The following is a 27,677-nucleotide window of genomic DNA, read 5'->3' on the forward strand; positions in this document are numbered from 1 at the left end:
TCGCAGTCATGTCTGGATTTTCCAAAGACAATGAACCAGCCAAGGCTCCAACTTCAACGGTCGTGTCGGGTCAGCACATGGGAATAACAGGACGGGAATGTTTACTCCAGAGGGGCGGCCGGCGGGCGGGCCACTCGCGTATTTCGCCCGGACCACGTTTCCCCGAATACATTGTGGGCTCTTTCGCAGGATGGGCGCAGGGAACAATAACTCTGTGTGATGGGGGATGGAGAACAAGACGGGAACAGTGGACAAAGGGCCACTCGAGGTGAACCGCCACATGGCAAGGGCCCAGGGCTTTCTCTTCCTCAGATCCTCAGTTGATCATCGCAGTCTCTGCTTCTGATAGGACATTTCACCTGATAGGGGCGTCAGTCTTCCTGGGAGCTGAAGGAGCGTGGTGCAGCCGGGTCGTCGGCGAATAAACCGAGCCAGTCTGGCGGCGGGAGGAGGACAAGGGAAGATGGTGAAGTGTTTTCCTAGGCCAGCAACGCCAGCAAGCCCAGTTGAGGGAAGGGTATTCAGTATTCACTGAGTGAGGGTGAGGTACGTGCCGGGGTGGCGGTGGGTGGGGCATCTCATTTAACCGTATCTGCCCTGAACCCCACTGCGCTTTCTCAATCAGGCAAGTCGACTTTCCCACCATCTTCGTTCTTTCTTTCATCCATCCCAATTCACGTTGTCAACTGTCGCCTCTCTCTCGGTCTCTCTCTGCCTCTGCCTCTCTCTGCAACGTACCACGCCAGTCGACCAAAACACCGGACGAGGTGGCGTTGGATACCCGCAGACGTGCGTCGATCCCCAATTAAAATATCGCAGGAAAAAAGACGTCGCTAATTGTCCAACAGGCAGAGGTGTCAGCCAGCCAACTGCAGCTGCAGCCCAGCACGTTGCGGTTGCATTGCATGCGGCATCTTCTTCGTGTTGCCCTTCTACGATGCAGTAGTGCTGATCTCGCCCGCCTGCCGTGCAGCAACAAGTACGTTGCCTACCTTGCCTGACCCTGCACCTGCTAATGGCCGACCTGGGCACCAAATAATGGCATTTCGCAGCAAGGTCTGCCCAGCAGTGCCAATGTGTCCAACCTACGCGATCGTCAGGGGGTATGCCAGTCGAGTCGCCCTCGCCGGAGCACACGCAGGCAGGCCATCACAGGGAAAAAGATTCATCGAGACTCGAGAGCTTCTCGAGTCTCGCATCCAGCCAAGCCAATGGAAAAGCCGCTGCGACGCTAGCCTCGACTCTGTCAAAGCCCAAACGGCCCATGTTGCCGCCCGCCTGCGCTTCTGATGGCAGCCATGTGCCAGAACCCAGAGCTCTTTGAACGTTGCCCGCAATCGTTGTGCTCGCTTGCTGTCTTTGTCGACAAGGACGCCGAGTCGCTGGTCTGACGCACGCCGTTCATCCGTCCCTCTCCAAGACCAACTGTCTGGGGGGTCCTGTCACGGCCCTGGCTCGCTAGCTCGAGCAGGTAGCTTGCTCTCTTCCTCCTCTGGACTGGGTCATGGACATGGCAAGGATATGGCTGATGCCATGCCATCCCATCCCATGACAGGCAAGGCAAGCAAGGTCCCGGCCCTCGAGCTACCCTGGCTGGCCCTGCATCCACCACGATGGGTCCACGGTTCTTTCGCCCGCGTGGGCTGGCTTGGGCTGTGCCGACCGACGCGGCCGCGCCCACGAGCTGCTGCTTCAGCTATCTGCGCTAACACCGTCAACCGTCAACCCGTCACTCCAGCATGCCATTTCCAAAACTTCATATCTAGGAGCCGCCCTCCCGTCTCTGAGCACATGGATCCTCTGTCTCCTCATCCCCATCCGTCCGGGTTTCCTTCATTTCGAATCCAACGACAGCTCCACGGCCAACCATCGCGCCAGTGAGCACCATAGTCCATTTCACCATGGCTCCTCTCACAACATGGCTGTTGACAGCCATCGTCGGCCTCGCCAACGGTTTGGCCTCAACCGACACCATCACATGGGGAGGCGACAACTCCCGCGCCGGCTACCAAACGTAAGTTGATGATTCTCTCTTCTTCCGAGCTCCCCCGCAAAGCCCCCCTGGTGTAGATCGTTGTGCAGACACAATGGCAACGCCCTGCCCGGTGGGGGAGACGGAGATCAAGCTTGCATCGCGAGAATGAACAGCTCCTAATGCGAATTGATATCAAGAACACACAACATGGACCCCTCCGTGGTAGGGAGCTCCCAGTTCGGCCAGCTGTTCCGGACGCAGCTTCCCGGCAATTACGGTGGCCAGCCCGAGCAGATCTTCTCACAGCCTCTCGTTTACACCCCCAGCGGCGGCGACGGCACACAATACGTCTACGTCGCGACGCAACAGAATAATGTCTACAAACTTAATGCAAAGACCGGCGCCATCGTCGCCTCTCGCAACCTTCACATTCCCTTCCTGACCGCCGACCTCGACGGCTGCGTCGACATCAACCCCCACGTCGGCATCACCGCCACCGGTGTCATTGACCCGTCCACTGACACCCTGTACCTGACCTCCAAGACCTATGCCGACCAGTCCCAGATCAATATCGCTCAGGGTCGCCCAGCCGGACGTTACTACATCCACGCATTGGATGTCAACACTCTCGCCGAACGACCCAACTTCCCCGTCAACTTGGAGGGCACCGTGGCCAGGAACAACCCGATCCGATCCTTCAACGGCGGCATCCATCACCAACGCCCCGCCCTTCTGAACGTCGGACAGTTCGTCTACCTTGGTTTCGCCTCCCACTGTGTGCAGTACAACTTCACCGGGTGGATCATTGGTTTCGACAAGACGAGTGGTAATCTGGTTGAGCGATGGGCCACTCAGGGTGACGGTGTTCCTAACACCACCCCTGGCGCTGGCGTCTGGATGTCTGGCGGTGGTCTGGCGTCCGATGATGCCGGCTCCATGTTCTTCGCTACCGGCAATGGTTACGCTTCTCAGCTCAGCACCATCCCTGTCAACGGTCGCCAGCCTCCCACGGCCATGGAGGAGGCCGCTGTCCACATGAGTATCGGCGGTGACGGAAGCTTGACCGTAACCGACTTTTTCATGCCATGGGAGAAACAAGCCTTGGACGGTGCCGACAAGGATCTGGGTACCAGTCCTCTGCAGATTCTTCCCAGCGCCTTCTCCTGCGGCGACGTGAAGCGCATCGGTGTCGTGACCGGCAAGAGCGGCAAGACGTACTGGATCAACCTCGACAACATGGGCGGCTACCGCAACGGTGCCAATCGTTTGGATGCTGTTATTCAGGTCTACCAGAACGACAACTCGGTGTATGCCGGAGCTGGTGTCTATCCGTTGGAGGGCGGCTACATCTTCATCAATGTCATCAACTATCCCACAAACGTCTTCAAGTTCTCCTGCACAGCTGGAGTCCCCTCATTCACCAAGGTCGCGATGAGCCCCGCCGCGAACGCTGCCATCCTCGGTGTCAGCCACGGCACTGTCACTTCTCTCAACAACCAGCCAGGTACCGGTCTCATCTGGACTCTCGATGTTCAGGGCTCTCAACTCAGGATCTATGACGCCATTCCCAAGAACGGTGCCATGAATCTCATAAAGTCTTTCAGTGTTCCAGGCTCAACCAAGTTCGGCAGGGCTGTCTTTGGTGATGGCATCATGTACCAGGGCACCACTCTCGGTTACCTCTATGCCTTCGGCTCCCCCGTAAACGTGCCTGTGAACTGCACTTCCTCCAACGATTTCGGTACTGTCAACGTCGGCAACCAGAGTGTGGCGCGCTCGATCTTCTGCAAGGCTCTGGTCGGCGTCACTGTTACAGATATTGGCCTGGATGAGGCGGACGATTTCGTCGTCACCAACGCTGGATCCCTGCCGCTCACCCTCACCGCCGGCCAGACTTTCAACGTCTCCGTCGCCTTCAAGCCCACCACCGTTGGCCTGGTCTCTTCCGATCTCCTTGTCAATACCACCAATGCTGTTGCTGGTTACAGTCAGAATACTCATGTCAGATTGACCGGCACTGGCGAGAGCTCCAGTCCTCTGCTGGCCGTTACGCCCCCAACTGTCACTTTCCAGGGCATCATTGCTGGATCCAACGGTACCCTCGAAGAGACTGTCATCATCTCCAACCAGGGCAACGTTCCTCTGTCCATCACTAACGTCCAGTTCTCTACGACCAGCGCTCAGGGTCCTTTCACCACATGGAACCACGAGACTGATACTCTCACCGTCGGAAAGTTCACTCTGAGCAACATTCCCGCCACAATCGACCCCAACAGCGCCGTCACTGTAGACATTGCCTTCGACTCTTCGGTGGCTGGAAGCTTCGGTGCCTACCTCACGGTGAACTCTAACGGTGGCAGCAGGTCCTTCACTATTGCAGGCTCCGCCGGCCCTGCTCCTGTCGCCTTGATCGAGTTCCAGACGCCCGATGCCACCGGCTGGGTCCAATACGATGCTAGCAAGAACTTCACCTTCGGCAACGTCACCGAGAACACCTCTAGATCCCTCAAGTTCCGCGTCACCAACAATGCTGCCGCCGGAGGTGTCAACCTCATCCTTACCGTCTCGAAGCCGCCTTTCGGTATCCCTGGTATTGTCGGGGCTGCCAACACCGTTGACCTGGCTGAGGGTACCCAGCTTGCCCCCGGCGAGAGCGCCACGGCCACCATGGTCTGTTCCGTTCCAAAGTCTCAATGGAACGTCGATACCTACGTAGGATCGGCGCCTTGGACCATGAACACCAATGATCCCAACTTCGAGAAGCACTTCTTCACCTTCGTGTGCAACGCGGTCTCTGAGCAAGCCCCGCCTCTCCTGCCTAGCGGTCAGGGCAAATACCGATACATCGGATGCTACAAGGAGAACAACCCCGGCCGCCAGCTCCCCAACCAGCTCGCCGGAGGCACCACGAACACCAACCCCAGCTGTATTGCTAACTGCGCGGCGAAGAACTACGTCTTCTGCGGAACTCAGTACCACACCGAATGTTGGGGCGGCCCCGCCATCCCTAGCCTCAAGGTCGACGACAAGAACTGCAACTACGACTGCGGCGGTGACCTCAACCAGGTCTGCGGTGGCAACGGCGTTGGCACCCTCCAGGGTGGCGCTTTCATCTCTGTCTTCGCGGACTCTACTCAATGGGATGGCAACACCACGACGCCCACGCCGAACCCGACCAACCCGACGAATCCTTCTGGTCCAGTCGTCAACCCCGGCGTGGGCCAGTATGTGAGCGCAGGATGCTACACCGAGGGAACAAACGGCCGTGCCCTGCCTAACTTGGTCAATGTTCAGACTCAAACAGTCGGCAACTGCATCACAGCTTGCGCCGCCAAGAAGTACACCTGGATTGGAGTGGAGTATGGAGGAGAGTGCTGGTGCGGTAACACTCTCGGCGCCGGCGCTGTCCCGGCCCTCGCCGCAGACTGCAGCATGGCTTGCAACGGCAACAGCAGCGAATACTGCGGTGGTCCAAACAGACTCAACATGTACATGCTCAACACCTCCCTGCCCGTGCCCACCAGCTCGAGCAGCACCGCCGCCTCATTGAGCACTGGCACTGGTACCGCAACCTCAGCTGGCACTGGCACTGTCACTTCTACCTCGACCTCGGCGGCTGCCACGACCACCGCCGCCAACAGCCGTATCGGCGACTGGCTCTTCCAGGGCTGCTGGACGGAGGGCACAGGCGTTCGCGCTCTCCCGGTCCGCACGTATGCCAATGACTCCATGACTCTGCAATCTTGTAGTGGTTTCTGCCAGGGCCTCAATTACTTTGGTACCGAGTACGGCCGAGAATGCTGGTGTGGCAATGTCCTGGATGCGACATCAAAGCAAGCGCCTCTGACGGACTGCTCGTTCCCGTGCCCCGGTGATGGCACGCAGAAGTGCGGCGCTGGCAACCGACTCCAACTCTACATGTACTCCCCCGTCGCGTCTTCGTCCACCACCGCGACAACATCTTCGTCCACCGCAGCATCCGCCTCATCCAGCAGCTCTGCCGCCTCGGTGACCGTCCAGGACAAGGCCGTGTCCAGTTCTACCTCTTCGGCTCTTTCGGGTTTCAGCTCGAGCTCGACTGTGTCCTCTACGTCCAGCAGCACCACTTCTCTCTCGTCGAGCACAAGCTCCACTCCTGGACTTATCCCTGGGGCGTTCACATCGACTACGTCGTCGTCCTCAGATTCTACCCCGACATCGTCTTCTAGCTCCTCGGCAACTCAGAGCACTACTTCTTCGGTCTCGTCTTCGTCTTCCACGTTGAACTCTGCCTCTCTGTCATCGTCCAGCTCCACGGTAGCGTCCAGCTCCACATCGGCTTCTAGCTCCACGTCGACTTCTGGCGTTACGGCAGCTGCTGTCTCAACGACATCTTCCAGCTCCTCGACCGGCTCGAGCTCATCTTCCGCCTCCAGCTCTGCGACAAGCTTCAGCTCTTCTACAGCTTCAAGCTCCTCAAGCTCCAGCTTCTCTACGGTCTCTAGCTCTTCTCCATCCTCTAGCTCGTCTTCCTCCATCTTCTCTGCTGCTTCGGTCTCCTCCACGGCCACTAGCTCCTCTTCCAGCTCCAGCTCTCAGGCTTCCTCCAGCTCTTCGACAAGCTCTAGCTCTTCCTCACTCTCAAGCTCGTCTTCCGCCTCAAGCACCCTGATAAGCTCCAGCTCGTCTGCATCCTCGAGCTCCACGGCGACTTCCTCCTCCCTCATAGCCTCCTCTTCCTCATCTTCCTCGACCTCGACCTTCAAGTCGAGCTCCTCAAGCACCTCTTCGAGCACCTCCTCCGCGAAGCCGACCCCGACAGGCCCCGTCATCGTCCCAGGCGACCAAAACTTCACCTACTATGGCTGCTTCTCCGAGCCCCAAGTCGGCCGTCTCCTCCCCACGCAAGTCGTCAACGACGGCGTCAACATGACCATCAATAAGTGCCTCACCGCCTGCTCCGACAAGCTCTACGCTGGTGTCGAGTACGGCCGCGAGTTGCTGGTGCGGTAACTCCCTCAACTACGGCGGCAGCGGCGGCACCACCATGGCCGCGAACGTGTCCAGCTCGGACTGCTCCTTCAAGTGTCCAGGAAACAGCACGCAATACTGCGGCGCGGGTGTGAGGCTCAACCTCTACATCCTCAGAACGGAGTACGCGAGGTTGCAGAATCTGGCCGGCACCTCCTCCTAAGAAAGAGAGATATGGTGAAGCCGGCTGCCAGGTTTCTTTTAATGTGATAATGTATACACCTTAGATTTATAGACTAGTCATACGGGCTTTGCGCGTGAAAACGGGAGCAGCCTGTTTTAACGTAATCTTGATACCTCTCTTTTTTCTCCTTCAGAGTTGGCCTCTCCTGGAGAGTGAGTTTCTGTGAACTAATTGATTTGCTGTCCGCGGTACGAGCTCCCGCGCTCGGATACAAAAGGCCGGGCTACCACGACTCATCCCATCGTTTTCTAGGGGGGTTTGTGGTCAGGTGGGAGATGAGTTGACGATATATTAACCCCCGAGTCGGCGCCTCTCACTAATTCGTCAAGACAGACCCCGTTTTGGAATCTGCGAGCCGACTTTGAACAGTTCACTGCGACCGGCTCGATGTGTGAGCGGCATATGCATAAAGCCCGGACGAATCGTCTGGTCGTGTCGATCGCCGGAACCTGCCATCCCATGTCTCCGTTCATCTGATCTCCCCGCTACGCAACGCAACTCAATCTCAACGACCCTCCATCCAAAACCCACAAAACCCCCACACATGGAGAGAATGTATTTCCAGTCCGTCCTGGCGACCCTCTTGACCGCGCCGACAACGCCAACCATACCTGCACGCCGGACCAGATGAACGCGTGCTCGTTTGGCGGCACGCCGCGCTGCCTCAGCGTGCTGGACACGGTGAACCGGCAAAGGTACTTTTGTGTTGTTGGGTGTCCGGCGGCGAGCAGCTGTCCGTCGCAGTGTTTGAGGGAGGGCAAGAGAGAAGGGTGGTGCGGTGCGGATAACACGGGGAGTTCGAGCTGGTGTTGTGTTTGTGAGGGTGGGTTTGATACGGCGCATTTCCAGGCTTGATGGGGGTGAAGAAGGGCGGGGAGAAGGTCACCGGGAAGGGATGTTGATGCTGGGCTACCACAGCTGAAGGAGCATTTCCACGCCAACAAGAATACCCCAATGCCTTTGCGGGGATGCTCGTGTCTCACTCGTCTGCCTATAACGGCGAGATCCCATTGGAAGAGACGCATCGGAGCCGATTCCGGGCTGGACTACGGTAATCGAAGACGCCTCTGGGAGAAGCTTCGAGCTGCAGGGATGCCATTTGTACATGCTCAATGAATCCATGTCAGTAGATACGCCAATCACGACTCCATCAAAGCTCCATCCCCAAAGAGACCGGCGTCAAAGTTTCCCCGATGGAGAGTGTCCCGGCTTGGCATCAAGAAAGATGCGCGGCGCCACCTCGTCCTATGCTCCCCTCAAATCCCCCGAGGACCTCGCAAGCATCAGTCCACTTACACACGTCCCAGCGCCGTGGTTCGCGCCGTCGCCAATGCCATTGTCCGCCTAGACCGGGTCTAGTCCTGTCTCTGCGCCCAGTCCGCTGCGCCTAGCGTCACCCGGCAGGTCGTTGCCCAGTGCGGTCCCGGTTCCCTCGTGGTCGAGAGCCATGAAAGAGAACCCAGACCTTCTTAGTCGTTTATTTCGTCAGGCTTTCTTTACGAAGTGAGACAAGCTCCGTTGAAGATGCCGAATGCGGGCTGTTCGTCCTCCCGGAAGCGGCGTCGTCTGGCCCGGGGTGGGAGACGGGCTACTTCTTGGTGTTGGTCAAAGCACCGACTTGATGGGATAAGCGCGAATGTCTTGGATGGGTGTCTCTCGTGGCACAGAGAAGACCATGATCCGTTGTGGCGGTTGAATTATCGAATACCTGTGGCTCCGTTTTGAGAGAATGGGCGAGAATTCCGGGAATTTCATATAAGAATCGACGAGAGAGCCATTGAAACACAACATTCCAACAACCAAGAGCATCGAGTCGCTTCATCACATTCCTTCTCCAAAAGGTCTTACCCAACCACATTCTCTCCATCGACCATGGGTTTCAACCAGCTCTCACTCCTTCTCTCATCCACCCTCTTTCTCCAAGCCCTCGCGGCCCCAGCAAACAACGCCCGAGCCGCAACCCCGTCGGTAACAATCGCCTCCGGCGTCGTCGTCGGCGCCACCTCAGCCCCCGGCGCAAATACATATCTCGGAATCCCCTTCGCCAAGTCGCCCCCGGAGCGGTTCTCCCCTCCCCAGGCCCCGGCAAAATGGACCACCCCGCTCACCGCGACGGCCTTCAAGCCCGCCTGCATCCAGCAGTTCACCGACAGCGGCAACGCCCAGACCCTCCAGAAGGCCATCTTCGGTAACCCGACCGGGCCCCTGACGGCCGAGAGCGAGGACTGCCTCTACCTCAATGTCTTCACGCCGCCCACCGCGACCCCGACCTCCAAGAAGGCTGTCATGTTCTGGATCTTCCCGGGCAACCTCCAGTTCGGCACCGCCAGCCTGCCCATCTACGACGGCAGCACCCTCGCCGTCTCCCAGGACGTTGTCGTCGTCACCATCAACTACCGCACCAACATCTTCGGCTTCTCCAACTCCCCTGAGATCGCCAAGGGCTCCCAGAACGCTGGCTACCTCGACCAGCGCTTCGCGCTGCAGTGGGTTCAGGACAACATCGCGTCCTTCGGCGGCGACTCGAAGCGCGTCACCATCTTTGGCGAGTCCGCCGGCGGCGAGTCCGTGAAGCAGCTCCTCGCGAACCCGCCGTCCCCGCTGCCCTTCGCCGCGGCCATCATGGAGTCCCAGCAGAGCCTGCTCCTCGGCTCCGGCCTCGACAGCTACAACAAGGTCCTCAAGCAGTTCTCCTGCGCTGACATCGCCTGCCTGCGCAAGGTGGACGCCACCGCGATCAAGGCCTACATCGAGTCCGCCGCGCTCGTCTTCCCGCCCGTCGCCGGCGACGGCACCGCGACCAAGGACGTGCGCCCCAGCATCTCCAGCAAGACGTGGCCCAAGATCCCGGTCATGATCGGCACCACCCTCAACGAGGCGCGCGCGTTCCTCGCCGTCGACGGGATGAACGACGGCAGCGGCGCGATGAGCGACGCGCTCTCGATGGTCGGCATCACCGACGCCGCGACCAAGAACTCGATCCTCGCCAAGTACGCCCTCCAGGGCTTCAACGACCCGTACATCCTCGCGGACCGCATCATCACCGACGCCGTCTTCACGTGCACGACGTCCACGCTCGCGTCGTACCTGGCCTCCAACGGGTACACGGCGTACCGCTACCGCTACGACCCGTCCTTCACGTCGACGGGCATCTTCGCGAACGCGGGCTCGTACCACACGAGCGAGATCCCGTCGGTGTTTGGCACGTACGGGCAGTACGCCAAGTGGGGCGCCGCGTCTGCGCAGCAGACCAAGCTGAGCTCGTGGATGCAGGGCGTCTGGGGCGGGTTCGCGAAGAACCCGGCCGGCGGCGTGGGGTGGACCAAGGTGGGCGGCTCGCTGTTGGGCATGGATTTGGGGCTGATTGGGTCCGGGTCGTCGACGGGGGTGACGGCGGTGTCGTCGCTTTTGACGGCGGATTACATCTGTCCTTTGTACTATGGGCTAGAGGATGCGTTGGGCTTTTCGTGGTAGTTTTGCGTAGATTTGGGTGGGTGTGTTTCTTGTTTTCAGCGATCAAAAGTAAGGCCTTTCACTAGTATAATGTTTAACATCGAGTTGATATAATCAGACAATCCTTTCAACAATTTAACTCAACGTCCTGTTGATTCACGCCCTCTTTTGAGCAAAAGCATGGTCCCCAGGACGAGGTCCGGCTTCGGATGCGCCGTGGTGGGGCCGTTAACGTAGTCCGGGTGGGTCCCGTATCTCGGATGCAACGGCCTCCGTTGAAACACAAGCTGGAGTGAAGATTCACTGAGCAGCGATTGAATAAGACTCCTCCATGTCCCATAGTAGCCTCTTCGGAATTTCACCTGTAAGATCATGCTCTAGAGTGCCGAGGGAAACAATGGGGGAATATCTTACCTAGCTGTTCCTTTACCTCTCTGGTGTGACTGAGAGCTCATGGCAGACGCATCTGCGAAGGAAAGTTAGAAGGGAAGAAGGATCCTTCCTTCCATCGGTTCTCAAAGTCCCTTGAATATTCTTCGACAATGTTTGAATGGTTCCTCCCCGTGTTGCATTTCCACGCCTGCATTTCCAAAGACTTCATCTAGCTGGCAGCACCTTCGCTCCCAACCTTTTCCCACTTCGTCAACATACACCAGGCCCCATCAACCACAGTTTCTTCACCTACAACGCCTTCAACCAAAACACCTCCATCGACAAAAGTAAGGCACACACTCAATATACAATCACATTTTACAAAATCTCAACTTCTCCACACCTATCACCATGCAGCTCAGCACTACCATTGTTGCAGCGGCTGCTGCCAGCATCACCAGTCCCATCGGACCTCCCTCGCCGATTCCTGTGTCTTCCACAATTATCAATAGTGCGGCAGTCGAGAGCTTCAACGTCTCTGCCAACGGCAACTTCTCCATCAACGACGCCCCTGGCAATCAACTCCTCGCCAGCAATCACAACTTCAGCAAGTCCTGCACCAACATCCACGGCGACTTCATCGACACTATCGTCTGGGCTTGCTGCAGCGACATGAATGGCGGATGGTCCCAGAACCGCTTCCGCCTCGGCCAGTGCCTCGAGAACCGCCGCGGCAAGCTCGTCGCCCGTCGCGACGGCCGCTTCTGGCGCACCTGCCAGGACTGTGACTTCAAGGACCCGGACAGAGCCACGATGTACAGCTGCCGCTGCTGGCCGAAGCCCACTACTGGGGTTGAGCATAAGTTGGTGGACACAGAGATTGACTTGGTAGGCACCCTTTCCATCGTTAGCTCCGGCTTGCTTACGATTGTTTTAGGATACCTTCATGGGCAATGATCAAGGCGAGCTGGCGTGCTTTGGAGTCAAGGAGAAACGACGAAATGAGGAGTGCCAGCCCTGAGCGCACTCATTCGGCACCAAATTTCAATGGGAATGGGGGTAAATACTCCACCAGCTGGGGCAAAGTTTACCAACGCATAGATTATGGCTTTAGCTAGAAGCAAATGAGATCTGGGTTTCAGGATCTACAAGTTAGTATTCGATTGATAATTACTTTCGAAGAGTAGACTTAATCTGCCCTGCCTGGGCCGACTCAGATGTTGTGCGTCGTATCTGCCTCCTTCACTTTCACAAATGCTTCGTAGAAGTCTGATGGATCCTGAGCGCCGCCCAACCGATGAACTCCCTGGATGATGAAGGTCGGGACACCCCAGCCAGCAGCTAGCTCACGTGTCTTTATCTCTTGCTCGTTGACTTCATGAAGACCCGTCGTGGATTGGAGAAACTTTTCCATATGCAAACCACTCATACCAGCGCCAGTCGCAACATTTGAAGAATTTCGGTGTCAGAAATGTCCCGCTCAAGCTCGTGATACGCCGCAAAGAGACCATCGATCAATGCACTCTGCACACTGGCGTCTTCCGGCCGGCTCAAACGCACAAGTCGATGCGCATCACGCGTGCCAGGGCCGATCTTGCCTCCCCACTTGAAATTGACGCCGACGGAGCGGCCAATCTGCTCCATTCGCTGTGTCAATGCAGCTTGCCTTTCTGGCGACATGTCGCTCAACCTGAATTTCGCCACCTCGCTCTTATCGACGCTGTGAGGATGCGGGTTATAGTGCAGATAGTATGGCTTCCACGTGATGTAGAAGGCGTCCTTCTTTCCACCTGGGTAGGTCTTTTGGTAGAGCGAGATGGCGTGATCTAGTTTGCGCTTGCCAATGTAGCACCACTGAGAAACGGTCATGAAAATGAGTTGGATGAATGTCTGCGTGTGGGGATTGATCACTTACCGCACAGACAAAGTCGAATATCACTTCAATTTCGATGATCGTCATGTTCGCCAAAGTAGTTGATCCCTGCACTCTTCTAGCTTGGGTGTCTATGAACCTGAAATGTTGGGGAATTCAGGTCATTTTATGGCTGCATGCAAACATCTGAGCATTCTCCTACGCTCTTAGTAAGCAGCACTTCAATTTGGATCAGTGAGCAAAAGTAGGTTGGCTGGTAGGTAGCTGCACGTACCTAACCACAGGCGACCACCCACGTGAATAAGAACATGACATTACTATTCGATTTCATTGCATGAATTGCCTATGTTGAAAGAATGAACAAAATAATCCAAAATCCAGAAACCCACCAGAGACACTCAGACACCGTAATGCACATATGGAACCCACAACAATCTGCGATCTTCGAACCGAGGGACTTTGATGTCCCGACGAGGAACCGTGGGATCCGTCTCACTAGCCACCCATCGATCACGCAGCGATCGCAAACCCCGGTGAAGGCCTAGGCTTACAGAAGTGTCTTTGAATCCATGCTCCTGGATCGCTTCATAGGTGGCTCTTGCAACATCCACACACACCGCGTCGTCGACGCTCCAGAGTGTACCAACAACGTGTTGAAACCCCGCAAGCTGAAAAGCACTGGTCAAGTGAATACTCTCATCAACAGAGTTTTTATCTTTGATCTCGCCGGTGCCGCATGCCGAAAGGTAGGCGAGGAAAGGCCTCTTCGACTGTAGGTTCTTGTCAAGGAGGCTTCCGACCGTAAGGGGAAAGCTGTCGTAGTCTTTGAGGAGAAGGAGACTTTTCAATGGGTCTTTAGGATGGGTACCTCCGTGCCCAGCAAAATGGAAGATCTTGCAGTTGTCTAGAGCATCCAAAACATCTCGATTGTTGTTCTCTGGATGTTCAAATGGCAAGCCCATGGATGAACAGATTTTGCTGACCTCGTCGATTTCCCTCTTTGCATGCTGAAGACTCGAGTGTTTTGGAGTTTCTGACATGGAAATGAGGATAGCATTTGAGCCTGACTCGGGGTCCCCATCAACAAGGAACCGCTGTCTTCGAGCGTTTGTGATGGCTTTTACAGACGAGCTGTACGACGATATCACCCTGTCCATGGCCGTATCTGAGTTGCGACGAAGGTGATAACCGGCAGCATGAAGGGGGAACCGCACGAGCGCGCCTGTCGGAATCCACCAAACCCGCGGCCACGGCATGCCCTCACCTGGCGTACCAGTAAACCCGAGGAAGTCAAGAATAGGTCCGACAGCGACATCCCATAGCCATTCAAGTGTCTTCGCCGAGTCCAGGGTATTTGAGCGAGAATGTATATCCTCAATACTTAGACCTGAGAGCTCCAACGCACGAATGCCCTTTTGGTCGATGACCAAGGCGTCGCGCCTATGGGCACCCACGTTGATGATGATAATGGGACCTCCAGCAGCTGCTTCTCTCATTTGCATCTCAGTCCCGGCGAGAAGGAACCTATCGAATCCAGGAACATCGCGGATCTCGGCCAACAAATCGCTCAACTGACCACTGGCCTCGTGGCGCTGATCGCCTTCGAATGGAAAGGCTCCGACAATCCTGTCATGACTTTGGATAGGAAAGTCTGCTTTCCTGGAGGAGACAACCATTGGAGCATCTAGCTTATTGCGGATTTCCACGAAACGTCCGGCCAGTTCTGGATTAAACCTTGCTAGGGTCGTGACATCAGCTCTCAGGTCTTGGAGAGTGCTTGAAATTACACCCCGACCAGTCTCCAATAGTTCGACCGCAGATGCTGGACATTTGCCCACTGCAAGTGCAATGGCTGCAGCATCAGAGGTATGTCCAACAACCTGTGAAAGAAAATGTCGCTTATCTGCGGGCTGCAGGCTTAAAGACGCCATCAAAGGAATGAGCGCTACAACGGTCTCAGCAGCAGAGAATGCCTCTTCATGTTGGGCAGCTATGTCGCAGATAGACATAAACCGATGGCCTGCGTGTATGCGTACATTGGCTCCGCTATTAGTGGTGTGCAGGGCTTCAAGATGGCACTTCTTGGCTGTCTCGAGATCATCTAGATCTCTGGAGTGTGCATGTCGATGCTCAAGATCGAGCCCAAGAAAAAAGGTCCTTTTGGCTCGTTCTGGATGATCAGCCCGAGTTTTTTCAACAGCTTCCTTCCCGAACCGAATTGCTTCATCTAGATCATCCGATGCCATGGAAATGCGATGTTTCTCAGAGAGAACAACTGCGAGATTGGAAAGAAGCGCCGCATGATTAGGATTTTGGTTGTTCATAGTCAAAGCGGCCTCCCGGGAGAATTGGACCGCTTCAGTGAGGTCTTCTGGTTGCTTTTTGTAGTTATATCTCCGCTGCAAAAGGCCAGCCAGGTTATTCAAGCGAGAAGGCCTGTTGGCGTGTCTGTACGGGATCGTTTGTCGTGCCAGTTCGATTGCTTCGTCGATGTCATGCATGTTTGATGTTCTGATGTATCTCTCGGCCAAAAGACCGGCCAGATTTGTTCGGAATACGGTCTCATCTTCCACGTCACCGGGCCTAGTATAAATCAGCTCTTTCAGAAGTCGAATAGCCTCATTGATGTCTATCATTTGTCCTGTTCGTTGGAATCTGGTCTGGAGTGCAGTTGCTAAGTTGGATATTTCGGAAGGTTTGTGGTCGTCATCGGCGGGTAAAATATCCACTGACTGCCTGTTGAAATGAATGCTCTGGTTGAGATCATCCATTGATCCGGTGTTTGAGTGCCGAATTTCGAAGCAAGACCCAAGACAACTTAGAAAAATGCGCCTGTCTGAATCTTGAATGCCAGAATCTGCCAGTGTCTCTTTGGAGAGCTTGATACAGTCATCTGTGTCTTTCATGGCTCCTGTATGGGACGCTCTTGCGGACAGACAGATGGACAGAGTACGTCGAATATCGATGCAGTCGCTAGGAGATGTCGCCACTGATAGAGCGTTCCGACAGGAATTGACCGCTTCGTCAAGATTGGATGTGTCACCGGTTACCTGAAACCTAGTGTAAAGCACCATTGCCAATCGTTCGAGTCGACTCGCTTTCTCTGATTGACCTTCGGAGGCTGATGCAATTGTCTGTTTCCAGCCCTGGATGGCTTGTTCCAGATCCACCAGGGACTTCGTCTTCATGGCCTTCAAATGCAGATCAACCACCATACTCTCCAGAAGCTCTTCGCGATTCAGACCGAAGTCAAATTTCTCTTGAAGAACTTGTCTTCGTAAAGAGATGGCCTCTTCGATGTCACGTACATCTCTCAACAGCTCAAATTTCGAACGTAGAGCATTGGCTACGTTCTGCAATCGTACCCCTCTTTCAGTAGATCCTTCCGGTTGTGCTGCAAGAGACATCTTTAAAATCTTGACGGATTCTTCGATATCAGTACGTTGATGGGTCCTTTCAAATCGTTCTCCCAAAGAAATGCCTAAGAGACTAAGTCGTTTTGATCTCTCAATCTTCTGACTTGGAAGATTGCCAGCGTAACCTGACACGTGAATGTCCCGGAAGTGCCTCACAGCTTCATTCAAGTCTTCTATCGATCCAGTAGAACGTGACCTGTCCCTGAGCCGTGAGGCTAGGTTAAAAATGATTCCACTGCGTGCCGGATGCCGGGGATGGATGCTAGTCAAAGCATCTTGTGTCACCCGTATAGCTTCATCGAGATCATTCATATTGTTCGAGACAGAATACTGGTGGTTGTGCGCGAGACCGAGGTTATTGAGCCAGGGGGCACGGTTAGGATCAGTCGGACTTGCTTGCAAGACAGCGACTGCGCACAGATTGATGCCTTCATTAAGGTCCTCGTTTCGGCCTGTGACTGAAAATCTGTCGCATAATGACAATCCAAGATTGGCAGCAATCGATGTTTGAATGTTCCAGTATTGAGGGATGCGCTGTGTTTTCTCCATAGCCTCGCGGCCAAAGTCAATCGCATCGTCAAGGTGCGACAGCAGGCCAGTATGCTTGAATCTCTCGCTCAGTCGATTGCACAGATTTATTAAGGCCGTGGCTTGTTCCAAGTAGTTGCCATTGGTAGAAGAAGCTGCTTCCTTGGTAACTCGAATGGCTTCTTCTAAAGTTGCTGGGTCCTCTGTGCATTTGAACAATTTTCCCAGAAGTGACCCCAGCTGATTCAGAAGCTTTTCGCGAGAAACACCACAGAGGCCAGATGCTTTCGTTGCTTCCACAGCTATTTTGAGATAATCGGCGGACTCAGTATTAGCTGATTGCTGGCTGAGAGAAAACCCAATTTCTCCAAGTGTCGCACGCATAACCTCAACCTCCTTCCCGGTACCTGTAGTGTCGGCGACAGCATGCCGTATTTCGCGGATGGCATGATTGATATCTTCAATGTTGCCAGTGCGCGAGAAGCTGAGATACAATTGACAACCCAAACGAAACCGCTGCATTACTTGCTCCAGTCGCTCATCCAAAAAGCCCAGAGCACGTCTCGGTGGGTGCTGTGGTGGAGCTTTCAAACCATCGGTGATTGTGATTATCTCTTCATCAACCATCCACCATTTTCGATGCTTGTCTGCAACAATGCAATCCCTGTACTGCGTCTGGCCGCGACTTTCTTGGCCAGAGCTCCAGACGTTGGGCTGCTCTAGGCTTTTCCAAGATACCTCCCCGCCTTGAACAACGATGATACGGACAATATCTCGGATGACTTGTTCCTCGTTTATCATTGCTGGTATCTTGAGTTCATCGGCCATGTTCATGGTGAATGGGAACGCGATGGTCTCATGCGCCCCAAGCCTCGCCGAAAACCCGTCTTCAGGAAAACCCTGCCGAATCCCAAAGCCAGGAGAAAAGTTCATTAAGGTGAAGAAAAGATCCTCTTCGCACTCGCTGTGAAGCCTGAATACGAATTGCTGATTGTGGGGGAACGGACCCATGGAAGAGAGGCCATGAAGTGGCTGAATAAGTACTTCGAACGGTCTAGGCCCAGGCGACGTATTATCTCGAAGCTGCAGAGCCTGCTCGAAGCGAGAAACGCGCAATATATGATCTGCGACCTTTTCTGCAGTATGATCGATTGTGTTGCCGCTTACGCTCGAGTCATGAGCTAGTCCTTCGTAGCCTATGAGATGTGTCGGCTTTTGAACAAAAACGCCGCCATGAGGTTGCTGATTGATGTGCAAAGAGTCTGAACGACGCTTGTCAGAATGGCCGGTTGCCGCAAATTCTATCGCACTGGAAACACGATATTTCAGGGCGTGGAGAATGTACTCCTGGAGCGTACTATTGACGGTGGCGTCATAGGAAACACGCAATTGTCGGCTTCCTAAGCTCCACCGGAAGGCGACGACTCGAAAATCATCTCTAGCCAGAGCTTCGCAGACCTCAAACTGAAGCTGAACCGTCGAGTAGAAATCTTCAATGTGGTCCATTCTAAAAGCAAATCTGCTAGGTGCCGAAATGGGCATGAATTCGGAGGAGCTGTGGACCCCGTGAGCTTTCCCAATGGGAAGATGAACTTTGCCATCCTGGAACCAGGCGATGAGATGTGACCGTGGATAAGACCGTCCATCACCCAAGAATAGTAGCCGGTCTTGACCATGAACGACAGAATGCTGCGCTCGAAGCCTTCTCGCCAAACGTTCCTTTAGGTGACAATATGTCAGACTTCCTTCGTCAGCCCCGGATGTTCGGAAGATGTCGGCGATCGTTTTCGTGAACACGCCAACCCAACTTCCATCAATTAGCATTTCTGCAGTGCTCTTATCATCCTCACAAGCTGCCATCAATGTGAAAGTCTCTGGGTACATCGACCATGATGTTTGAAGGCTGGGCTGGTCTTGAGCGGCGCTGTGGATATCACGGACCGCTAGCTCATCTTGTGGGAGTAAATTGATGACATCCCAATTGAGGGGGGTCCTGTACCGCTCACCAGATTTCTCTGAGCCAGCCACGTGACAGCTATCAATGATGGCAAGGACTTGAACCTGTTTATGGCTGAACTTCTGCAACCACTGGTTGAGCTGCCATCCACGGATAGCTGGCTCTCCTAGACAGAAGTCCATAGGCAGCAGGGATGGATCGAAAGCTGCTCCGGTGGGCGATACAGATATTGGCCTTAGTCGTGCCCCGTGTCCAGAGAAATAGAAGAAGAAAATATCTCCGGACTCCGTAAAGTCATAAATGTGTTCGAATGCTTTCTCAATGCCGGCGAAGGTTGGAAGCTCAGCCCCTTGTGTTGAGGGAGGTGACGTCAGAACTGTTGGATTTGGTATCCTGAAATCGTTATTCAGAACTTCTTTCATGATATTGACATCGTTTACGCATCCTTCGAGGTTGTTGATCGAGACGCAGCGGCCACTGCTGAATCTTCTTGCGTCTCCCGCAAGGTAGCAGTCGATCCCAACAAGCAGTGCAAACCGCCTCGGTTGTTTTTGGGTTGACATAGCTGCGCCTGCACGAGACTAGCACAAGCTCCGAATAAGTGTTACCAGTTCAAAGCTGCGTTATGAGACTTCCTGGGATCTGGCCCGACATTTGTATTACTGGAAAAGTAGTTTGCCTCTTTGCGACCCATCAGAACAGCCGCCCGAATACCTTCAACACCCTGTGATTGATTGGTTCAGACACTAGACCCACCCATAACGGCGGAAGCCCATAGGGCGTCTTATCCTGTGCGCTGACATGCTTCTTTTTCGTTGTACACTGGTTGCCTCGCTGTTCTTGCTGGCCCCCTGTCGCTGGTTGCCTAACTTCGAGGCGGGCACCAATGACCTTAATGATGAATGTTACATGCATCAGCGCTCCCTGATTTGAGCTGTTGTCATCAGAAGGTACAGATATCTCATTCTGGGACAATCTCTCGAGTTGAGGCTCTCAGAATAAGCAGCGAAGTCTGACGATAGCGGAGGATTGAGCCGCTGTGGCTGGGTCCCTCTACAAAATAGAGCAACGAATACCTCAGTAGATGCTGAAAATAGACCTGGGAACGACACCATAGGAATGACTGAGACTTGCTACGTTTGATTGAGAAGGATGAAATGCAGTGCAAGACTACTACTGGAAGAACTCATTGCATTGGTGACAGGGAAATTAGACACGAAAACCACTCGATTCCCCCCAGCCGGAAGCGGTCAGGCAAATCACGCTGCTTCCGGAATAGATGCGAACCTAAGATGGTAGGCCTGGATGTGAGACTAAATCTAGATCAGCCCGATGGCGTCGCACCGGTTAACAAGTGCCGCTAACGACATCGAATTTCTTTGATCCATGACGAACAGTCAAGCTTGTCTATGGTAACATATGTTGGCCGCTGTCAATTGCGTTTCTTTATTCGGGCCTTCGACCCGAAATCGCGACTTCCTCGTTCATCCGTTGCCACACGCACGTCCAGTCTGTTCCATTCCGTCCGAATACTCTCCTTTTGGGTCGCTCCCAACAACTGACATTTCGACTTTGCATGCAAGAGGAACCATATTGAACTCAATCGCCACTCCTTGGTCAGTTCCATGTCCTCCTCGGCCTGCGTGACCGCCTGCTCTGCTGCGACTTCATCTCGCAGCTAATGTCCAGTCGCCATGAATGCAACAAGGCCCACGATTAATGGCCAGGAGAGTGGTGATAAGTCTGGCGTCATCATTGGGGTAGCTGCATCAGTCATGACTATTTCGACTGTTGTGGTAGGGATGAGAATCTTGTCAAGAAGCTTGATCAAGCAACGCGGCTGGGACGATTGCGCGGCGGTCGCGTCTTTAGTGAGCATGTCCGCCAACTTGAATTTCCTGAACTTGAATCTTACTATTACCCAGTGCTGCATCATCGGATGTGCGATAACAATGATTTTGACTAAGTCGGAAGTGATAAGCGTGTTTTTGCAATTTATGCTCATCGGAAACAGTGACTACATACGGTTTTGGGAGGCATGAGTGGACGCTATCAACTGAGCAACTCGTACTCTACGACAAGGTTTACTCGAATGCCCCACCTCAAATTGGATCAATGACTGATGCTGGGCAAAAGCTTTTTTCGTATCCTTGTCACTGTATTTTGCCGCCATCATTTTCATCAAGATGACTTTTCTACTGGAATACTACCGTCTCTTGGAGGTATCACGCCTGCGGTACGTTCTAATAGGCTGCATGGTCGTGATTTTCTTGTGGGGTCTCTCTCAAACCTTTGTGGCCTTTTTGCAGTGCATACCCCTTGAGGCAGTGTGGGATCACACGATCGAAAGCAAATGCATCAAGAACATCGCGATTATTTGGTACTTCAACGGTACCTTCAACATCGTCACGGACTTCATCATTATAACGCTGCCGATCCCCAAGATATGGCAGCTCCAAATGCCGCGTACACAAAAGGTGGTTCTTGTTGGCGTATTCATGTTGGGGTTTTTGTAGGTGATTCATCTCCATGGCGAGGCATTCGCTGACACTCAACAGTACAATCGCAATTTCTATTCTGAGAATGCAGTGGCTCAATCCAATGCCCGATCGAACGTGGTGGAATGTAAAACCGGCAATGTGGTCACTTGCTGAAATCACGTGTGCTATTCTCTGCGCTTGTTTGCCTGTATTAAAGCCTTTGATAGTGCGAGCGAAGCCTCTCTTCAAACCACTCCGGAGTCGTTCTTCTCAGGATGGCACTTCATAGACTATGGTTGATGAGCAACAAGAATGTCCATATGATGATTCAATACTAGACTTCTCATCTTCGATCTCGTCTTGTAAACATGAGAGTAGCTCTGTTCAGAGCTGCTGCCAGCGTGGTCGGCACTACTGAGGCAGGCTGTGATCAACTTAAAGGAGACCATACCAGCCGCTAGGGACGACAAGGGTGCAACTCCACTTTCAAAAGGTGGTGGATTGAACAACGCGCATTTTCTAGGTCCAGGTATGGCCTTTTCGACCGATGCAATCCCTTGTTGGCTCGCTTTCCCACTTGCAATCTAGATCTTTTGCAGACGGCTGCAGAAACGGTCGCTGAGTCCAGACAACTCAAATTGCGGTGTATCTCTGCCAAGCGCCAAGATCTATTTAGGGAACCCCTCAGCTGTGGGATGAACACTCACTAGCAAATGGCCTCCTCTGGCGGTCATGCAGAGTATGCTTCATGAAATCAAAATCACGGATACAGTACCCCTTTTGCATTCTTATTCCTCTTACTTGTTTACCGGCCTGCTGAGAGTCCTGCCTTCAATCAACTCAAAGTTCTATCAATCTCGCCCAGCCTTGCCGAAAGCTGCAAGTGCCCCTTGAAAGTGACAGGGATATCATGCAGTAAGACGCCGACTTAGGAAATGCTCTTACATATTGCGCGCAAAGCGAGCCAAACAGAAGCCCGCCAAGTTGGTTTTGATCCAACCGACCACCGTCAATTCACCTTGCCCCGTTTCCGCCGCACATTTAAATGACAGCTCAGAGTCAGTGCCGAGCATTTAATGCGTCTGGGACCCGCCGAGCTTTTGGTAAGAAATTCAGCACCGCGCGGTTCGTCTGGTTGCTGTACGCATTTGCCGCATTTCCGGAGTCATGGCAACGCACGGGGGGGAACAGTCCTCGACAACCGAACATGACGTGACATCGCTGGAGGCAAACAGGCTGCCATATTGGGACTCTGATGAAGTACCGGCGGAAACTGACGATGATTTCCGAGAGTTCACCTATCGCAAGTCGACACCTTGCAATATGACATGCAACGTTCCACTAATTGACGACAGGCAAGATTAGCGATATTTTCAGTCCAAACGAAAGCCAGATCAGCACCTGGATAGACGCACCAAACCAGGACACTCATGCTTCCTTCGGGGATCATGGGGTGACAGCTACAGTTAATGCATGCGGAGATCTCATGCAATTCAGCCGCTACCTAGACGCTGGTAGTTCAGGAATCTTTTGTGCAGACCACACGACCACAAATGAGCCCTACTCTGTTCAAGAGAGGGCCGAGGATCTCTTGTTCTTATCCCGTGACAAGTCTCGACAAAGATTCACCTACGGATTGCGGGTTCTAGGCATCAGCATGAAGAATTGTCATCATCTGGGCTACGTTCACGATAGGTGGCCCCGGTACGAAGTCGAAGATAAAAGCCTCAAGCTTACGATCCAATGGATGGTACGCGAGAAGACCGTTCTTCAGCAATGTATAATCACCAATACCGGGGAAACTGACGTCGACATCCCAATGGAATTTTGCAAAGGATTGCACATTCGGGACATGGACTACCTGGATCCCATGGATAAATTCAATGACGATTGGGATGGACATGTTCCAGTCCAAGGCCCGAACAACTACGGATGGGTTTTAGCTCATCCGCTAAAGCGAAAGGGAGCAACGGAAGAAAAGCGGCCGACCAAAGATACACCAATGCAGCTCATGCGTCTTGGCTCTCGAAAGCCCACAAACGCTACTGTTGACAGCCACAAGGGAGACATGTGGGGATATTCGGGGAATGTAAAACTACCACATGCCGAAAATGATGACAACCAGGACACTATTGCGGTGGTTATATCGGTATTCGTGGATGGTAGAGCCATTCGTTTTGGAACCGCTAACCAAAAGTCCCACGAGAAGATGGTTAGAAGGATCAGGGGTGGGGCCGCAATTGAAGTTGTCAGTGGCTACAAGATGGTGCGTTTCACTGACTCTAGGGCTTCTTGGGAAGATTTCGTGATCTCGGCAAATGTAGCAGACGTCAGCAACCACTTGACCTTTGCATCGAAGTTCTTCACGACATTCTCTCCCTGTGCCCACGAACCTAGCCATGTCGATCATGGACAGAGAGACGGCGAAACAGGTAGAGATAGAAGAAGGAATTGGATTTCGCCGCTGCCTACGGGTCCACCGAAAGGCTTGCTGGAGATTGAGGACCAGTCTGTCAACCAATCATTCAACCACATCGACTTTGTGGCTCGAAGAAAGCTTGAGCATATCTTGTCCGTTTGCGCGATTCCTCTGCGTGACCCCGAGGAGGAAGGAGATATTGTGCCTGTCGCGTTGACATGTGGGGATACATCGGGCCACCGTGTGTCTTCCCCGGCAAGTTTGTAAGACACTTTCGCTCATCAAATGATATTTCTTCTGTCGAGACACTTTTGCTGACCCGTTGCAGTTTTGCGTTCAGTTTTCTGCTTGAAATTTCAAAGCGGTTGACCGCCGCGAGGAGCAAAGACCAATATGATACCTATGGGGAGTTGCGAAAGCGAATCTACTCAGTCTGTCGCGGCCACTTAAAATGGCTCAACTCAGTTGAGAAAACGGATTCGAACTGCTTCTCAGCAAACTATTGGGTCAAGGGGAATAAGATGTCTCGCAATGAGGAAAGCGAGTCCTTTATGCCAATCGATTCCTTGACAGACACCCCATTTCAGATAATCAAGGTGTTTGAATTTGCGAGTCAATACCACGGCGAAGATGAGTTGGACCTCGCGCGGGGAATCATCAAACAAGTTGCTATTCCCTGGATCACAGCCCTCAATAAGTCCGACGTCCGCATTTCCCGTGCTTGGCCCCACTCGCAAGATGAAGGGTGCAATAAGTACAGGCTTAGCGAGCATGTATGGATCTGGAGAGCACTGAAGCTGGTCGAGGGTCACTTCCGAGACTTTCCGGAAGACAAAGTTTCAGATGCTGAAGATGAGAAATTTAGTGGAGAACCCAGCCGTGGACAACAAAGCAAGGAGATTCGAGATGTCACCGTGGCTCAACATGATCAGGTCTTAACAGATGACAGCCTGCTCAGAAGGTTCGACTCTCGTGATGTTCAACGAGATATTCTTAGACGTTTCACGGCCGAGAACGAAATCTCCAAGAAAAGAATGCTGGCAATGACTCGGTCTCCCAGGGAGACGCGATTTCTATTTCATGCCAGTGATACGACACTTTTCTATGGTATCAACAGAGATTTCTTCTCAGAGAAAACCTCACTCAACGAAGTATGGCAAAACACAATTGAGGCACAAGTTCATCACAATGAGAACTCCGAAACTGGATGGGACAACTCAATTCGCTATGCCCTGGCGATTATGCTCGGAACCAGGGACATCAGTATAAACAAGCGGCCTCCACAGGAGCTGATCAAGTCATCGTTGGAAGTTCTCTTTGGTTCCACGAGTCCGAATGGGCTATTATTCGGGCTTTTGGATAGCAACACGAAGGAATCTGCTTTATTTGGCCGAGAAAATGATCGAGACTTCTACTTCCACGCTAGTTTCGAGATCCCATATATTCTTCTCACTCATTGCTGGAGAATTCACTCGAAACTCAACACGTCTGGCACCCAGCCTGAACCTTCTTCCACGCCGCAAACAAAGGTGTTCACAACGCATGACCTATTGGAAGAGGTTGCAGACTTGAACTTGATGCAACCGAAGAGACAGCCCGCGCAGACAGACCGCATCCCCAGATTACCCGTTGGATCGGCTCCTAGTCCTGAAATGACAGAGACCCAGCTCGGCTCCACATTGCCCCAGCCAGGGGTCAAGCTCAAAGCAACCAAGGTAGTATCTATGAAGAAGAGCATTCCATTCAACAGTCTGATCGACCAAAGCAGTATCGTTGATCTGGATGAAGAATGGCTTTACAATTACCCCACTTTCTTCAGCATGGAGAAGCAGACTTCCGCCAAGTTCAACGAAGAGGCAGAGAGTCTCCTTGACCGTACTGAGAGGGATACATCCGGAGCTCTCATATCCAGAGCAGCTGAGGGATACACAAGGTATCTAAGGAATGGAGAACGGCGGAATCGTCCTGCCGCTGAAGCGAGAGATCCAGGAGACCCTTTGCAGCTTCTGAGTAAGACTTGGACAGACATACCTTCTCCAGATGGGCACAACGCCCTCGAGGATGAATCAGACAACATGACGTTTATTGCGGACGTTCTGAGGCAACGAAATCTCCAGAAGCACGAGAGAGAAAATAACGTTACATTCCGCGGAGTCAATAGCAACTTCAAGCTCTGGTACCTATTATCTCTGCCTAGGACGGCTTCCAAGGCAAAGAAAAGATTCATCTGGCTTCCATCAGCCGATGATGAGAGGGCTCTCGTTTGCTACCTGACGAGCCCGCAAGAAGAAAGGCAAGCTATCTCTCTTTTCTTCGAGCGGCACCATCAATATGAAAAGCATTTTCTGGACGAAACTTCCATGGTTCTCAACACCTGGGAGAGCGAACTTCATCTAAGCTTTTACAAACTGGTGGACGAGGACTACACGCCCACTGTTGGAATTCCAAGGGGAGGTGTGGACGAGTTTCCAGGGAGAGAGCCAAAGTTACTTGTGAAAGCTGCCGTCGGGTTTCGGTTCATTGGAGACTTCTTTGACAGGCACTGGACTTGCCATCTTATCGAACACATCCCCGGTGGCAAGCGGGTTCCGACTTGGTGGGATAGGGAAATGCACGAGAGAGATTTTCCTTGGGGTGACAAGGGCCATCTTGTCCAAGATAACAATTGTTGGAGACAGAGAAAGGTGCTAGAGTTGCATCTTTTTGACAGAATTTTGGAAGAACTCGTTGACAGCACCAAGACGATCTACAACACTGTCAAAGAAGAACTTGGTGTGAAACATGTTGCCATCCCATTTTCCGTTCTCAACAGCGAGGATTATTTCTCATCCAGTGAGCAATGGCAAAGATATCAGCAAATACTTCAGGTGTTGGAAGAGGATTTGTCAGACATGCGGGTCATCATATCAAAATGGGAGACACGAGAAAAAGACCGAGGTCAGGAGCGACCACGCTGGACACGCACAGATGAGAGAAAATATCGCCGATATATTGGGAAGCTTGAAGGAACTACACGTCGTCGTATTCGGGACCTGCATCGCTTGCATGTGCAGATTCAGTCACTCAAAGAGACACTGAGACGAGGCCAGCAACAGATCCGCGACGATCTCAACCTTCGTGGGTCAGAGAACATCCGCTTCTTTACCTACGTCACAGTCGTATTTCTGCCCCTGGGCTTTGCATCCAGCATTTTCGGAATGAGCGAAGAGCCACCTAGCAGTGTCATACCTCCAATGATTATCTGTTCTGTTGTTGCGCTGCTTGTCACTGTTGTCGCGTTGGCCAACGCTAAGCGGCTAAATGGAGTTGTCGAAGTTATATCAGAGAATATAAACCGGTACTCTTTGTCGAAGATGGAAGGAAGCCCTCTCCTCAATCGTCATCGACGTAAGTTGGTAAAGACGCAGAACCTCACAAGGCAAGCCGAGGAGGCCGGTTCTGAGACCTCTGAGGGCCACTCCAAGGGCACTAATATACACGCAAGTCGTGGGATACGGGCTCACGAGGACGAACAATCTTGGCATTTTTGGTTCTGGGTAGGATACCTTTTTGTTGAACTGCCAGCGAGGAGAGTCTTGATGGCATACTACGACCTGAAGCATCCAAAGTTCACCTATTGGAGCATGTACTTCCGTTTGGTCATGGGTACACTTCTTCTGCCAATCTTCCTGATCTCTTTCTTCTTTCAATTGGTGTTGATCAATACTTTTGATGCAGTGCGGAGTATTCTGAGTGAGTACAGAACCATCTATACGTTCCTGTGTCCGATGTTACTAACACAGAGGAGGCGATTTGAAGAGGCTTGTAGAGTCAAGTCTGACAGAAAACGAAGAGAATGCAAAGTTCGTGGACAGCCACATGGGCTGGCTTGCCTATCCCATGAAAAGTTATCGACCGTACAGAAGAACCAAAGGAGACACATCCGAGGAACAAACGGACCAAAAGGGCCCGCGGCAAAGTTCGTGCGGAGATGCAACATCACACTACAGCGGGAAATAGTGTGCCAACAA

At 53.1% G+C, this 27,677-nt stretch overlaps 7 protein-coding genes across 7 annotated transcripts; 5 read left to right on the top strand and 2 right to left on the bottom strand.

Annotated features, from left to right (window-relative positions):
- Nucleotides 1-1,901: 1,901 nt before the first annotated feature.
- On the top strand, nt 1,902-6,183 carry CGCA056_v004227 (WSC domain-containing protein; the record flags this gene model as incomplete). The annotated part of the gene is made up of 3 exons (XM_037319482.1): nt 1,902-2,014; nt 2,173-5,895; nt 5,952-6,183. The coding sequence occupies 3 exons, from the start codon at nt 1,902-1,904 to the stop codon at nt 6,181-6,183; spliced, it is 4,068 nt and encodes a 1,355-aa protein (XP_037182235.1).
- Nucleotides 6,184-7,001: 818 nt separating this feature from the next.
- On the top strand, nt 7,002-7,148 carry CGCA056_v004228 (uncharacterized protein; the record flags this gene model as incomplete). Its single annotated transcript, XM_037319483.1, has 1 exon — nt 7,002-7,148. One exon carries the CDS (start codon nt 7,002-7,004, stop codon nt 7,146-7,148), a length of 147 nt encoding a protein of 48 aa, XP_037182240.1.
- A 1,893-nt stretch (nt 7,149-9,041) lies between these two features.
- CES2 (Cocaine esterase) lies at nt 9,042-10,643 on the top strand (the record flags this gene model as incomplete). The annotated part of the gene is made up of 1 exon (XM_037319484.1): nt 9,042-10,643. The coding sequence occupies one exon, from the start codon at nt 9,042-9,044 to the stop codon at nt 10,641-10,643; it is 1,602 nt and encodes a 533-aa protein (XP_037182239.1).
- Nucleotides 10,644-11,405: 762 nt separating this feature from the next.
- CGCA056_v004230 (uncharacterized protein) lies at nt 11,406-12,015 on the top strand (the record flags this gene model as incomplete). Its single annotated transcript, XM_037319485.1, has 2 exons — nt 11,406-11,882; nt 11,932-12,015. The coding sequence occupies 2 exons, from the start codon at nt 11,406-11,408 to the stop codon at nt 12,013-12,015; spliced, it is 561 nt and encodes a 186-aa protein (XP_037181292.1).
- Nucleotides 12,016-12,419: 404 nt separating this feature from the next.
- On the bottom strand, nt 12,420-12,954 carry CGCA056_v004231 (uncharacterized protein; the record flags this gene model as incomplete). Its single annotated transcript, XM_037319486.1, has 2 exons — nt 12,420-12,848; nt 12,910-12,954. The coding sequence occupies 2 exons, from the start codon at nt 12,952-12,954 to the stop codon at nt 12,420-12,422; spliced, it is 474 nt and encodes a 157-aa protein (XP_037181293.1).
- A 405-nt stretch (nt 12,955-13,359) lies between these two features.
- Nucleotides 13,360-19,331, bottom strand: AMC8 (Metacaspase-8; the record flags this gene model as incomplete). Its single annotated transcript, XM_037319487.1, has 2 exons — nt 13,360-13,362; nt 13,419-19,331. 2 exons carry the CDS (start codon nt 19,329-19,331, stop codon nt 13,360-13,362), a joined length of 5,916 nt encoding a protein of 1,971 aa, XP_037181294.1.
- A 1,623-nt stretch (nt 19,332-20,954) lies between these two features.
- Nucleotides 20,955-27,463, top strand: CGCA056_v004233 (uncharacterized protein; the record flags this gene model as incomplete). Its single annotated transcript, XM_037319488.1, has 4 exons — nt 20,955-21,234; nt 22,604-23,930; nt 23,996-27,399; nt 27,450-27,463. 4 exons carry the CDS (start codon nt 20,955-20,957, stop codon nt 27,461-27,463), a joined length of 5,025 nt encoding a protein of 1,674 aa, XP_037181295.1.
- Between the last annotated feature and the right edge of the window lie 214 nt (nt 27,464-27,677).

Source organism: Colletotrichum aenigma (genome assembly GCF_013390185.1).
Source record: "Colletotrichum aenigma strain Cg56 chromosome Unknown KSG_Cg56_contig03, whole genome shotgun sequence".
Classification (NCBI taxonomy): Eukaryota; Fungi; Ascomycota; class Sordariomycetes; order Glomerellales; family Glomerellaceae; genus Colletotrichum; species Colletotrichum aenigma.